General features: G+C 38.2%; 1 protein-coding gene across 3 annotated transcripts in view; it reads left to right on the forward strand.

Annotated features, from left to right (window-relative positions):
* The window catches only part of MYO3B (myosin IIIB), a 423,015-nt gene extending 418,609 nt beyond the window's left edge, over positions 1–4,406 (forward strand). For all 3 annotated transcript variants that reach the window (XM_021076498.1, XM_021076497.1, XM_021076499.1), the window contains 3 exons: positions 1,202–1,308; positions 1,683–1,729; positions 2,538–4,406. In XM_021076498.1, the coding sequence (XP_020932157.1) occupies positions 1,202–1,308; positions 1,683–1,729; positions 2,538–2,676 (293 nt within the window). In that variant the 3' untranslated portion in view covers positions 2,677–4,406. The remainder of the gene's footprint in view (positions 1–1,201; positions 1,309–1,682; positions 1,730–2,537) is intronic.

Here is a 15,813-nt window from a genome sequence, read left to right on the forward strand (position 1 = left end):
CACAGAATTTCCTTGTATAGTTAAGAATCTGTAATGATACTGAGAACTGTATCTAGTCCCTTATGATGGAGCATGATAATGTGAGAAAAAATATATATATGTATATGTGTGACTGGGTCACCTCGCTGTACAGTAGAAAATTGACAGAACACTGGAAACCAGCTATGATGGAAAAAATAAAAATCATTATTTAAAAAAAAAAAAAGAATCTCTAATGAAATCAAACTGTAACTCCAAATACAAATCTCCAACTCTTTATTATAAATAGTTTATAATATACCTTTGGTCTAAGAAAATGTCATGTCTTCTCCAGACCGTGACATTCATGAGTAGTATTCTATGCACCTGTGCACACGTGTACACACACACACGTGTGTGTGGGGGGTATTGGCAAGAAGATAGAACTGCAGGAAAATAAGTCATGACTTCATTGGACACGTGGTTTCTTAATCTTCAGTGCGCTCTTGGTCCAGGATTCTGAATCAGGACTAACACGAAGAGGCTGCTCAATGAAATCACGCAGCCATCCTTTCCCCTTCTCCTTTACACTACCTCCAGAGACTGCACGGATCAGTGGCATTGTTCAAAGCATTTCAGAAAATACTAACTCAAGCCATTTTCCCTACAAAATGTATCCCACCGAAATGTTTGCTTCTTTTCTACCCAAGAGTGTATGTGCTCCAGATGTCTTTGAGCTCTCACTATAGGATGTGGTACAAACTGCCCAAGATTGCCATAACTAAATTATCTCACTAAAAGGGAACTCTCTGCTCTACAAAGGCTGACCACCAGCCTTTACTTCACCAGCATGGACAAACCAATTTGCTTTCTGTTACTTTTTTTTTTTTTTTTTTTTTTTTCTGTATCCGTGACATGCACAAGTTCCTAAACCAGGGATCGAACCTGTGCCACAGTAGTGGCCCAAACCACATCAGAGACAACTTGACTGCTCACTTAGTTTAGAAAGATGAAGGCAGAGTTACCGACAGCTATTCTGCTGTCCTCTTTACACTTAGCAATCCATGTGTATGTGTGTGTGTGTGTTTAGGATGGTATTTCTCCTAGTTTCAGCAAAGCTCTATCATGCCCATTAAAATGGGACACAGTTTCTATGAAGTGCATTAATGTGATGAGCAATTTTATATTTAATTTTCCAAAAACCTCAGATGGTTTGCAGAAAAGTTTTGCTCTCTTGTTGCAGATTCAGAAAATGGTCTCGTACAGAAGCAGCGAATACCTCGCCGAAGATGTCAGCAGCCCAAAATGTTGAGTAGCCCTGAGGACACCATGTACTATAACCAGTTAAATGTGAGTTCAAAGTGGCCATAAAGCTGTTTCACTGGCTTTGTTTCCAGTTAATAATTCTGTTATTAATACCTGTTCCAGCCCCTCCAGCCCCACCCCCACTTTCTTATACTCTCGTCTTGAACATGTGCTTAGGCTCTTTATCTGTTGCTTTCATGTCAGGATGTCTGCCTTCACGGTGAATAATTGATGTGGTTTATCAAAGACGAGCAAGATGCATGCTTCATCAGGCTCACTTGAGCCCTTTGATCAAAAAAATTATGCTGTGACTTCTGATATTATCAGCATCTGCTTGCATTCAACACAAAATCACTTTGAATTAAAAATTAACGACTTGCTGCTTTGCTTTGACTGTGTGTTCTTGGCCCTCTCCACAGGGAACTCTAGAATATCAAGGGAGCAAGAGGAAGCCAAGAAAACTTGGGTAAATATCTGTCTTCTTAGTTCTAAGCAACTGTAAACAGAAGGGGTCCTTTGTGATATTACAGAAAATGCCAAACTTTCCAGAGAGGCTTCTAAAAATATGCAATGGGGATATCACACTATTGACACTGGAAACTACTTTTCACAGTAGCAAGTATTTACAAGACTCGAATCTATTCTGTCTGAAAAGACTGAAATTGCCACCAAAAGGCAAATGTTATTTCTCATAACTATCCCAGGGAATTGTACCTTCCTCATAATTCGAGACATGTATTGGGCTGTGTAAAACTCTCCCACAAATGAGAGCACTCCATGCAATGCAAATAGGTCACTTCCTCCACACTTCCCTGCCCCTGGGCCTTGGAGGTACACAAAGGAAGATTTCCCAGAATGGTTAGCCAGAGGACACCGAGGAGTTTGTGGCTGACTTGATTGTTAGTATCTGGATTGAGAATGGCAGCGAGGTAGGTAATGGGTACTAGTTTGAGAACTAGAGGAGGTCAGGAGGGAAACTTCTGAGTATTTACAGGGAACCAGACAAGTTAAGTCACATAAATCAAATTGCAATATAATCACAACATCCAGACACCACTAGGTTGGGTCCATTATTCGTGTATGACCCAGAGGTGAAAGTCTTTGTGGATCAGACCCAGTTCCTAAGTGCTAGGAAGCCCCGAGCTAGCCTAAGCTGCCCCCGACCCAGTGTTGTGACCCAACCTGGTTCCAGGTACTCACATAACTTGAGCTGCCCCATTGATAACTGGTGCCTTTGTTTTCTTCTCCTGCTGAAACTCTTTCCTTTGTTGCAGCCAAATCAAAGTGCTTGATGGGGAAGATGAATATTACAAATCTCTGTCACCTGTGGACTCTATCCCTGAGGAAGACAGCTCAGCCCACCCTTTCTTTTTTTCTTTATCCTCCAAAGGAGCATCTTTTGCTCAGCCCTGAGCTGTACGTCCTGCCCCCGCCCCCCCCCCAGGTCCTGGTGAGGGTAAGAACTGTCGTGGTAACTCCCTGATGGTCATTTAATCAGAAAGCAGGGCAGTGGGATCAGCTTCTTTGGTCGTGTGGTCTGTGCCAGAGCCTTTCTGAACAATTTTCACATTCTGAACCATTTTTTCGTGCCTCCATCACCCTCCCCACATCTGCTTTGTAACCTGAGCTGTGCAACCCCTACTTTTCTCATTCCACGGGTCCCTGTGGGGCACTGAGCACACCTCCACTATAGCAGTGACAGTCATTCATGCCCCAGCGGCTAAGAGGGAAACACTCTCACTTAGGAACACATAAGACAGCTTTCTTCTTCGTACCATGTAGGTTCCACACAGAATCTGCCCCTGTGAAAATCCAGGAGTCCCTTGCCTCCTCGCCTCTCCTCTGCATCCCCTTCACCTTTGCTGGTCTTTTACAGCCCTCCCACCTCTCCCCGGGGTCAGGGCTCCCCTGCTGAGGACCACCATCCCGCCATCCCGGAGGCGTACCCTCAAAGTCTCTGAGGCCAGGATAATTTTTGATGCTGAGGGGGAGAAGCCCGAATCTTTCAGGTTCTTCCTATAAGGCAAATGAACCCCTCTCTTGCTAATTATTATGCTAGTAAAGCCTTTGTCTCTTTATTCCATCTTACCATCTCACCCCCCATCACCTTCGCAGTAAAAAGAAAGGAGTGAGACAGAAAGAAAATGTGGCCCTGCCAGAGTCCATGTCACATTGCTTTGTAACTTTGCATTCCCTGGTCGGCTGTCTCCATGAGGCTGTGAGTGCCTGGAGGGAAAGCATCTTATATGCACAGAGCCAGCCCAGTGCCTGGCAGGGGGTGGACATCCAATGAACGCCCACCCTTCAATGAGTGGAGAGACTTAGTTGCACAAATATATCTGACAAGAATTGTATGTGATGCAGGATTGCTCACTTTCCTTACACCATAAGCTCTGATTTTTCATTGAAGGTTGGGCTAGTCCTATTGTAATGATGTTATCCCTTATATTGTATTACTCAATATGATTTAATACAAGCCTTTTTTTGAGTAACTGCTCTGCAGAATGGCATGTGAAATTGTCGTATAAGGTCAAAACCTAACGAGACTCTCTCTCTAGAAAAGATGTTCTTAATATTCTTTTTACTTTAAACTATTTGGCAGCTATGCACATGGGAGTATCCAGATCTTGAGAAAAATAAACTTGAGGAAGTAGAAAAAAATTACCAGAATTTTAAAGGGGAGAGTTCTAACAAGCATTTTACAAGTGTAAGCAATGAAATGAAGCATTTAAAGATCTGCGAAATTATTATAAGAAAGAAGTGTAGAGAGCCAGTTGTTCAGTAAACTTTACTTTTTAAAAAATCAGTCTTGATTTATTTTCCAGATCTTCACCCCAAAGGTAGTATTCATGAAGTATGCAAATAGAGCAGAAGAAACACCAATGAATTTATTGTTTAAAAAAGTAGCACCTAGAATATGTAGATTTTTAATGTTTCTATTGATATAAGTGGTTTGGGGAATTTCACTTTTAGCATTGATTCATCTACTTTTGATTTGATAATATTAGCTTTTTAAACTGTTGAATATTAAGTGTTTGTAACTTCCCACTTGTCTGTGTACAATGTAATTTTATACCTGCCTTCTTTCTAATTAAACCATATCTATAAATAAAGTTGAAAAGTAAATAGAAGTAATTATAAAATCGCAGTTCAGAAGCTCTGTAATTACTGGTCACTGCCATAGCTATGGCTCCTAACAGTACTTTAGAAGCTGAAGCATAGATAGGACAGACGGTGCATATTATTCTTTGATTAGTCATAATGCTATAAACTCAAAGAGCACTTCCTAAATCAGTAGATGAGAAGGATGCAACCTGGAATCTCATAAATATCCTACTAGATGTATCAAGATAATATGCACATGGCAAAAACAAAACAAAAATCTAATAGTCTGGAGGGTTGGTAGTGGGAAGCAGCCTTGTTCTCTGTGCTCCAAACTTCATCCCTTTCCCAGAAGCCATCTTTTCTTTTATTATTTCTAATTTTCTAAATTTTATTGAAGTATAATTGATTTACAATGTTGTGATCGTTTCTGCTGTACAGCAAAGTGACTCAGTTACACATATATATACATCCTTTCTCATATTCTTTTCCATTATGCTTTGTCACAGGATATTGACTATAGTCCCCTCTACTCTATGGTAGGACTTTTTGTTTATTCAAATCCCATATATAATAGTTTGCATCTGCTAATCCCAAACTCCCAATCCTTCCCTCCCCCATCTAATTCCTTTTATGGTTTTCATTATGTCTCTGAATAATTTGATTCTATGTGCTTGATTTATTGTTTTAGACAAAATCTACTCCCCTCCTTTATGAAAGATGTGCATTTATCTCAGTTTCTCCTCCCCTCTCTCTTACTTCTTCAATGCTTACAATTTTGTGTTTAAATTTTTTGTTACCTTTTAGACAATACATTATGTAATTAAACGTCTATATTTGTGCCATTGACTTTAGATAGTATCTCTATGAGGGATACCTCATATGAAGAAAACCAGCATGCTGAAGGGTAATGTCAAGAGCAATGGAATAACATCCCTGGACAAAATAGGAGTAATTCTGAGAATAGAACAGGTTTTCTTTAAAACTTCATTGTAAACCATTGGTGTTCATGTTCTAAGCTGCTGTTTCTTCCTCCATTTTGGTTCATCTGCAGATATGCTTCCATCCATTTTTTTTAAAACTTAATTTTTTAAATATAATGCATATACAGAAAAGGGCACAAATCAGAAGACTCAGTTCAATAAGGTATCAGAAAGTATCTCTAAGGAGTTCCCATCGTGGCTCAATGGTTAGCGAATCTGACTAGCATCCATGAGGACGCAGGTTTGATCCCTGGCCTCTCTCAGTGGGTTAAGGATCTCAGATGTGGCTCAGACGTGGCGTTGCTGTGGCTATGGTGTAGTCTGGCAGCTATAGATCCTATTCGACTCCTAGCCTGGGAATCTCCATATGCCTCGGGTGTGGCCCTAAAAAGCAAAAAAAAAAAAAAAAAGAAAATATCTCTAAACTACTTCCATGTCAAGAAGAGAACATTGTCAGCACTCTAGAAGCCTCCCTCTTGTCTGTCCTTTCTGTCGCCTGCCTCCCAAAGGCAGGCACTCTTATGAATTTTCTGGTAAACTCTTCCTTGACTTTCTTTATAGTTTTATCATTACATGTCTCCCTAAACACCATAGATAGGTTTTGCCTCTTAAAGGTAGGTTTGCAGAACTGCATATAAATGGTGTAATATAGTATGTAATTTGGAAGGTCTTGTTTCTTTTATTCAGTGTTATATTTCTGAGATTCATCTGTGTTGTGGGATGTAAATGTAGGTCATTCATTTTCATGACTGCATAGTATTCCTGTATATGAATATGCCATAATTGATTTACCTATTCTACTTTCAATAGTCAAATATGACTTGGTTCCAGTCTGAGGCTATTTTGCAAATTGCTACTACAAACATTGTATATGCCTTTTAGTGTATGTTTGCATGCATTTCTTTTTTTCTTTTTTTTTTTTTTTTTTGATATTTCTTGAGCCGCTCCCAAGGCATATGGAGGTTCCCAGGCTAGGGGTCCAATTGGAGCTGTAGCCACCAGCCTACGCCAGAGCCACAGCAACGCGGGATCCAAGCCACGTTTGCAACCTACACCACAGCTCCCGGCAACTGTGGATCCTTAACCCACTGAGCAAGGGCAGGGACCGAACCCGCAACCTCATGGTTCCTAGTCGGATTCGTTAACCACTGCGCCACGACGGGAACTCCTGTTTGCATGCATTTCTGTTGGCTACATACCTAGGATTAGAATTGTAGGATCCTTAGGTATGCATACCTTCACTTTAATAGGTGGTGGCAAACTGTTTTCCTAAGTGATGGTACCAATTTATAATCACACCTACAGTATAAGAGTTCTCCCATTGTTGTACATTCTCAGCAACTCCTGCTGTTATCAATTGTCTTCATATGGGCATTCTGATGAGTATATAGTAGAGTCTCACTGTGATTTATGGCTCACATACCACTGACTAATAATGATATTGAACACATTTGTATATGTTTGGTGGCCATTTTAGATATCTTCTTTTGTTACATGTTGTTTTGTTTTGTTTTGTTTGCTTTTTTAGGGCCGCACTTGTGGCATGTGGATTTTCCCAGGCTAGGGATCAAATTGGAGCTGCACCTGCCAGCCTATGCCACAGCCAGGGCAATAGCCATGTAGGATCCAAGCCATGTCCCCAACCCACACCACAGCCCCTGGCAGCACCAGATCCTTCAACCACTGAGAAGGCCAGGGATCAAACCCGCATTCTCATGGATCTTAGTTGGGTTCATTACCATTGAGTCAAAACGGAAACTCCAGTCCATTTTTAATTGGTTAACTATTTTTTCTTTTAATTTGCAGAAATATATTATATTTTGCTAGCTATCTGTGTTGGGAATAATTCTTCCACAGGGTGGCTTGCCCTTTCTCTTAAAGTGTCTTTTGATTGAAAAAAATTATTGTAATTTTAACATAGTACAACTTATCAATCTTTTCCTTTCTGATTAGTGTTTTTCTATAGCCTGTTAAGAATCTTGTACTCCAAGGTCAAAAAGATATTTGCCTTTAACATCTTCTGGAAGCGTTATTGTTTTGCCTTTCACATTTAGATCTTCAACCCACATAGAACTGACTTTGTGAATGGTGTGCAATAGAGATCAATTTTCAGGTTTTCCTATAATAGATATTCAGTCATCTCAGCCACATTCAGTAAAAAAATCCACCTTTTTCCTACTGCTCTAAATTACTACCATTTAGGAGTTCCCATCATGGCTCAGTGGTTAATGAATCCAACTAGGAACCATGAGATTGCAGGTTCAATCCCTGGCCTTGCTCAGTGGATTAAGGATCCGGTGTTGCTGTAAGCTGTGGTGTAGGTGGCAGACGTTGCTTGGATCTGGCATTGCTGTGGCTGTGGCATAGGCCAGATCTGGCATTACTGTGGCTCTGGTGTAGGCCAGTGGCTACAGCTCCAATTAGACCCCTAGCCTGGGAATCTCCATATGCCATGGGAAGTGGCCCTAGAAAAGGCAAAAAGATAAAAGGTAAAAAATAAAAAAATAATAAACTACTACCATTTATATAAATCAAATACTTAAGTGCCTATTTCCACATTCTGTATTCTGTTCCATTGACCTATCTGCTATCCTTACCTTAAATACCATACCTTTATAATAGGTCTTGGTATATAGAAGAGAAAATCTTCCAATCTTGTTTTTCTTCTCTGAGACACCCATGATTAGTTTGGTCCCTCTACATATTATAGAATTAAATAATCAGCTTCTGGAAAAAAAAATCCTGTTGGGATTTCTTTGGAATTCTTGAGTCTATAAGTCAATTTGGAGGGAATTATCATGTATATACAGTATTGGATTTTTCAATCCATAAACATGGTATAGCCTTCTATTTATTTAATTATTCCTTCTCTTCTCTCAATAGTGATTATAACCTTATGTGAAAAATATGACACATATTTTGTTTTATTCCTATGTACCATATGTAATTTGATATTATTAAATTTTTTTCTATTTGTTGCCTACTATAGAATAAATATGTGTCCTATAAAATTTATATGTTGAAATCTAATTCCCAATGTGATGGTATTTGATGGTGGAGCCTTTGAGAAGTGGCTAAGTCAAGGATAGAGCCCTCATGAATGGGATTAATGTCCTCATAAAAGAAACTCCCAAAGTGCTTGCTTGCTTCTTCTGCCATATAAGAACATAGTGAAAAGATGGCTATCTATGAACCAGGAAGCAGACTTTCACCAAACACCAAATCTGCCAGCACTCTAATCTTGGACTCCCTGGCTTCCAGAATTGTGAGAGATAAATTTCTGTTGTTTAAGCCTCTCTATGATATTCTGTTATAGCCAACTGAACAGACTAAGACATTGTCCTTGTATGTAAATACAACTGATACTTTGAACTTGAGGCTCATCCACTTTGCTAAATTTGTTCATTAATTCCAATAATGTATCTGTAGATATTTTTGGATGTTCTACATACACAATTAGGCCCTCTGGAAATAACTATAGACTTTTTCTTCCTTTTCAGTATTTATACTTGTTTTTTCTTATCTTCCTACCTGTTTCAATTAGCTGTTAATGCACTGTAAACTACCCAAATCAACACATATTTCTGAAAGTAGATGGGCAAACTAAGTATCTCTGTTGATTTGAGCTAGTCTTGCCAGGGCGCACTTGTGTATCTGCAATTAGCTGGAGATCGGCTTAGTAGCTCTGCTGATATTGGCTGTATTCCTCATATATCTAGAGCCACAACAGGGCCAGCTGGGCTAACTTAGTTCTATTCAGTATAGTCTCACCCTTCAATTTGCTGTTATCTCCAGTGGCAGTGGCTGTCTCCAGAAAAAAGGGAGAGAGTGCACTCTTAAGGCTAAGAACTGGCATATAGTCAATATCACCACATTCTTTTAACCAATATCACCACATTCTTTTAACAAGTCCAGCCCAGATTCAAGACGTATATAAATAGAATCCATCTCTTGATGGGAGGTGCTACAAAGTTATGCTGCAACAGGCACAGGTACAGGGAGAAATAGAAAACTGGAATCATTTTTGTAACCAATCTGCCACACTGCCCTGACTAAGATTTCCAGTACAATGTTGATTAGGAGGGTGAATAGTAGGATTCCTGTCTTTTTTCCCAATTTCAAAGGGAAAACTTTCAGTATTTTACTGAATATTTGCTGTTCCTTTCTATTACTAAAAAGTTTTTTTAATATAAATGGGTGTTTGATTTGTCAAAAACTTGGTTTTTATGTATTTAAATAACCTATGATTTTTCTCCTTTAATTTGTTAATGTAGTGAGTTATGCTGGTTTTCTAATGTGAATCAACCTTGCCTTCTTGCAACACAAACAACTCTATCATGTTGTATTATCCTTTTACATACTACATCTTTGATTTGTTAATTTTTAAAAATTGTTTGTAGTTATGCTCATGATAAAATTAGCACATAATGTAAAATTTTAATTCTCATAATATTGAATTTGTCTTTCTTTGGAAGAATTCATATAAAAATGACATTAATTCCTTCTTAAAACTTTTTTTAGTTCACCTAGGGAGTTATTTGTACCTACAGTTTTTTATAAGGGAAAGTTTCAACTATGGATAAAATTCCCTTAATAACATGACTATTTATTTTCTATGTCTTCCTGTGTCAGTTTTGGTAGGTTTTATTTTTCAATAAATTTGTCCCTTTCTTCCCATTTCTTCTACATTTTCCAATTTGGTTAGAATTGTTCAAAATGTCTCAGAAAATATTTTTAATATTGTAGACTCTATAATAAGTTCCCCCTTTTTCATTTGTGATGGTGATAATTTTGTTCTCTCTCTTTTTCCTTAACTAGTCTTGTCAGGCCTGTCAATTTTATTATCTTTCAAGGAAAACAACTTTTGATTTTTCATCTCTTTTTACCTATTTTATCTGTTTCACTGACTTTTACTCTTATATTTATTATACTTATTATATATTTTCTTTGATATAATTTGCTGTTATTTTTCCTAACTTCTTAGGATTTTAAGCCTTCCTTTCTAATATGTTCATTTAAACTATAATTTTCCAAGTAAGAAATTAGTAGCAACCATGAAAGTATTTTTATTTGAGGGGGGGGCTCAAAATGTTTTCAAATATTTATTCCTCTTTTGATCTTTTTAATTGAGATTTTCAAATTTTTATTTATTAATTCATAAACATACAGAGATTCTTTTTGTTGTTGAGACTAGCATAATTGTGTTATGGCTAGAGAACAATTAAGTATGGTTTGTTGAGGCTTTATGGCCCAGCATTTGATTTTTTTTTTGATAAAACTTTATAAATATTGCATATATACTTAAACATTAAGTGCATCCTGCAGCTTTCTTTTTTTTTTTATTTTTTTTAGGGCCATGCCTGTGGCATATGGAGGTTCCCAGGCTAGGGGTCAAATCGGATCTGTAGCCGCCAGCCTACACCACAGCCACAGAAGTGCCAAATCCAACCTGCATCTGTGACCTACACCACAGCTCACGGCAATGCTGGATCCTCAACCCACTGAGTGGGGCCAGGGATCAAACCTGCATCCTCGTGGATACTAGTCAGATTCATTTCCACTGAGCCACAATGGGCACTCCCCCTCTGCAGCTTTCAATGTATGCACAGTAGGTCAAGCTTGGTAATTGTCATCTTCCCCATACTTACTGATTTTTTGACTGCTTTTTCTATTGGTTTTTAAGACAGGTATGTTAAAATCTCCCACTATGATTATGAATTTGTCTATTTATCCTCTTATTTTTATCAGTTTTCTTTTTTTATATATTTTAAGGCTATGTTACTAGGTATATACACACATTTTATCATTCTCTTGTAGAGAGAATTATGATATGCATCCTTGACTTATCAAAATCTAACACTACTTGTATTACTTACACTCTCTTCTTAGATAATGTAAGAATCCAAAGACCTTAAAACACTATCTACAATCTCTCTCTCTCTCTCACTCTCCCACTCTCTCTCAATCTATCTACATTATATATTCTACATTATATATTATATATAATACATATTATATTATATATTATATATAATACATATTATATTATATAATATATATATATATATAATCTATCTACATTTATATATTCCTCCTTAACTATATTGCCACTATTATGGTGTATCTAATTTCATATGTATTTTATGTCCCAGAAGACACTATTATTATTGCTTTTATTTATCTTCATTTCTTCCCACATCTCTGACCTTCTCTTCTGAAATCTGTTTCCTTCTGCCTAAAGACACTCTTTAGTGTTTCCTTAAGTGTGAGTCTGCTGCAATAAGTTTTTATTTAACAGCCAATATATTTATTTCACCATAATTTTTGAAAGATATTTTTGATAAGTGTAGAATTCTATATTGGCAGTTATTTTTTCTTAGAACTTTAAAGGTAGCACTTTATCTTCTGATTTTCATTGTATCTGTTGAAAGATCAGCTGTTAAGCCACACTGTTGATCCTTTTAAGGTAATCTGTCTTTTACCCTGACTGTATTTAAGGTTTCCATTCTTTGGTTTCTAGCAGTTTTACTGTGATGTGGTTCTCATTCATGTTTTCTAACTGTCTTGGTTGTTATTTATTATTTGCTGGAAATTATACTTGTAGAATTGTTTGTAAAGAGAATTTGAGGCCCAAGATGGTAACTGTCTTTCTCCATAAAACAATGATGTTTGCTGGGAGCATGAATAAATAAGGACTTCTTTAATCCAACTTCGAGCCTGGGATGGTTGGAAATGGACCTGAAGTCCCTTTGAGAGCAGTCTGCTTCTGGTTCACTATCTGCTGGAGAGGAGCTCTTAGTAATCCCAAGTCAGAGTATGTGTGTGTATTGGGAGTTAGGTGTTTAAGACTCCAACTTTTGTCCCCTTGGCCCCACACTGCTAAGCCTAAGAGCTTCTTAGTTGCCTCTTCTGGAATTGGCACATGTCTCCCAGAAAAAAGTTGCCCCAGTGCTGAACTGTCCTCTTGCATTTCTGTCATCTCCTGGACCTTGGTTCAGTATGTATGTATGTCTTCACTTTCTTGCTAGCTTTCCAGTGCCTTCAATCAGGTATATTTTAAATCTTGTCTTAACTTACTATTTGGCTTTAAAGAAAGGTAATTTTGAATTATCTAGTCATTTACTACTGGAAGCAGTTATCTTCTCTCCATCTCCATCTTCCAGAAATATGTTAAAAAATATTTTCCTTTGATGATTCTTTCTTCTAGTCTCATTATTTTGAGCTTATTCTTTTTAGTTCCTCTTTACTGACATTTGCATGAGGTCTTGGGAAATAAGAGATACACATGTGTGCATGCTACATGTGCCACGTTGTAACCTGTCCTGCTTAAAATTATTTAAATGATTTTAAATCACTTACAAGTATTAGTATTTGAACTATTATTTTTATAACAGCCTATTTAGATATAATTCACATACTATACAATTCACCCTTTTAAAGTATACGACTCAATATATTTGAACAATTATTAAGAATAAATGATTTGTTCTACACCTCATGGCTAACTTCCAGATATTACTATTTTAAGACGCTATTGTTGAACTGATCTAGGAGCTTATAATATGGAAAGAGAGGTATGACATATGCGTAAATATTTACTAGGAAATAGCAGAGTAAGTTATATCAGGGGAGGAAGCATAAAGGAAGGTTTCATGAAGGAATCAGTATTTATCCTGAATCTTGAATGGTGGGTAGAGTAAAGGTGGGCTGAGACAGGACAAGCTGGCATCCCATAGAGTGAGACTCAAGGGCTGCTGCCAGCCCTGAAAGTGAATTAGGAAAAAATACCTCCACTCCCCATCCCAAGCACCCTTGTGCAGTCAAAAGTGTCCTGGAAGAGCTCAATTAGTCTGATGCAGCAGGAAAATTCAGGTCCTGTTCTGGTTCTATTAGAGCATAGAACAAATACAAAAGGTAAAACTGGAAACGTTGGATTATGGAGAACTTTGAATGCTGTGCTAAGGTGTCTCTGTAGTCTACTGGGCAGAAAGAAACCATTGGGGACTTTGTTCAGAGCACTGCCTTAAACAGAGCTGGGGTTTTGTAAGAGCTTGTTGGCAGTCTTGTGAAAGGGACAAGTGAGGCAAGATCAGCCAGAAGACTTAACCGGTATTTCAGCAAAAGTCAACCAAGACCCGAGCAAGAGTAATGGACAGAGACTAGAAAGGGGTATGAGACCAATAACTCCAGCCAAAATATCACTTGTGTACTGGGTGGCAGGGGGTGGGGAAGGATAAATTAAAGATGACCAAATGTAGAGGAAATGAGTTAAGATCTGAATCTTATCTATGATTTATTAACTGGATGTCTGGGACAGTCAATTTAATTTCCTGTGGCAGCAGACTTCTTCTCCAGAAATGTAATAGGAAAAAGAAGCATAATTCAAGGAGATGATAGGATTGTCCACATTTTCAAGATGAAAACAATCAGAAGCTGAAGAGAAGGATCAGGATTGAGGTTTAGATCGAAGATGAGAGAGATTAAATTTTTTTTTTTTTTTTTTTTTTTTGTCTTTTTAGGGCTGTACCCATGGCATGGCACATGGAGATTCCCAGGCTAGGGATCTTATCAGAGCTACAGCTTCTTGCCTACACCACAGCCACAGCAACACCAGATCCGAGCTGCATCTACAACCTACACCACAGCTCACGGCAACACTGGATCCTTAACCCACTGAGCAAGGCCAGGGATCGAACCCTCAGCCTCATGGTTCCTAGTCAGATTCGTTTCCACAGCACCACGACGGGAACTCCAGAGAATTTTTTCTTCATTCACACACTCTTGTGGTTTTACTGGGCCACAGATAATTCAAAACAAAAGAAGGGAAACAAAAATAAAACAATAGACGTCTGACTGCCATTCACCCTACAGTGTTAAAAAAAAGAAAATATTTTTTATCAATTAACATTCCTTTGACAACTTTAGATGGGTGGATATCACTTGCTAGTCTTAGAGACATCAAAATGATATGTCATTGCCTTGTATACACAAACGTTAGTTTTGGAACCGTAAGAAGGCTTCAGAAATACCTAAGCCAATCTATTATTTTTATGGATGACAGAGCAGAGGTTGAGTATCTTGCCCAGGGGTCACACAATGAGTTCATAATAGAGTAAAGACAAGTACATGGATCAGTTTATTCGATGTTCTGGGCTTTCCGTACCAAACTGTCACTTCCCAGTGATATCATGCTACTTAGGGCCTGCCTCATTTGTACATAGAACAGACAACTTAGGAAAAGAGATGGTCTTTGCAAAACCATTTCTCTAACTCTCCCAATATGTAAGAGGTTGATCCCAGACCTTGTGCCTTGCAAGCACTCCACGGATATTTCCAGATATCATCTGAGGACCTCTAAAGCCAGTATTGAAATTTAAATATGCAATGCATTTATTTAATGCAATTTCACTGGCATTCTCCTATGGAATCTTCACACCAGCTATGTTAAGTAGGTGAGAAACATAAATGGAAAGTTCAGGAAGATTACCTCACCTGACCTGGGTCAGAGAGCTAGGAGGCCGAAGCAGTATGCAGATCCATGGGTGTCAGAGTCCTAAGCCATGCTCTTTCCAGCAGCCAAGCAGCCTGCCTTTCAGTCCTTTATGGAACATGGATAGTTAAATGACAATCTGCCTGGAGCCAGCTAACCAAAACCCAGCTTAATATAAATTGTGCTGATGCTTTCATGTAATATTCATCTGAGAATAGTATGTGCCAAGTCCTGTGTTTTACCCCTAATGCTCCATTCAGTCTTCACAATAACCTGTTAGATCTATGTTATCAACATTAGTAGCATTTTTACAGGAAACTGGGGTGTGAAAATGTCCAGTGGGGCTCAATGTGGCACAAATGGAAAGAAATTTGAAGCCTTCAGACAACTCTTGGCTTATGAAATACGAAATTACCAGAGGCCTTGAGGCAGTTCAGAATAACTTTGGCAGGGATTTGCAGAGAAACTGCTGATTTCTTGGTGAAAGTTAACAAAGCAAAGGGAAAATGATGGTGACCTAAGCCATCTTTTACCCCAAAGAAGAGTGCATAAATTTTTGTCACACTCTACACTTTATTTTTTTATTTATTTTTTTTATTTTTTTATTTATTTTTATTTTTTATTTTTGCTTTTTAGAGCCACACCTGCAGAGTATGAAAGTTCCCAGGCTGGGGGTCAAATTGGAGCTGCAGCCACCTGCCACAGCCACAGCCACACCAGATCTGAGCCACATCTGCAAGCTGCACTGCAGCTCACGGCAACACCAAATCCACAGTTTACACTTTTGTTGTGATCAGTTACTCAAATGAGCTAACATCTGAGAGCTGGTCCTGAAACAGGGAACCAGGAAAAATAAGTTTTTTGATCGATGGGCAGTAACAAGTCTGGAGCATGTCGTGCAAAGGCAGCTGTAGGCAATAGTTCTGACTGTTAGAACCTAAACTAAAAAACCCTGTCAATTATCCAACAGTTATA

The sequence above is a fragment of the Sus scrofa genome, chromosome 15, assembly GCF_000003025.6.
Source record: "Sus scrofa isolate TJ Tabasco breed Duroc chromosome 15, Sscrofa11.1, whole genome shotgun sequence".
In the NCBI taxonomy this organism is placed as follows: domain Eukaryota; kingdom Metazoa; phylum Chordata; class Mammalia; order Artiodactyla; family Suidae; genus Sus; species Sus scrofa.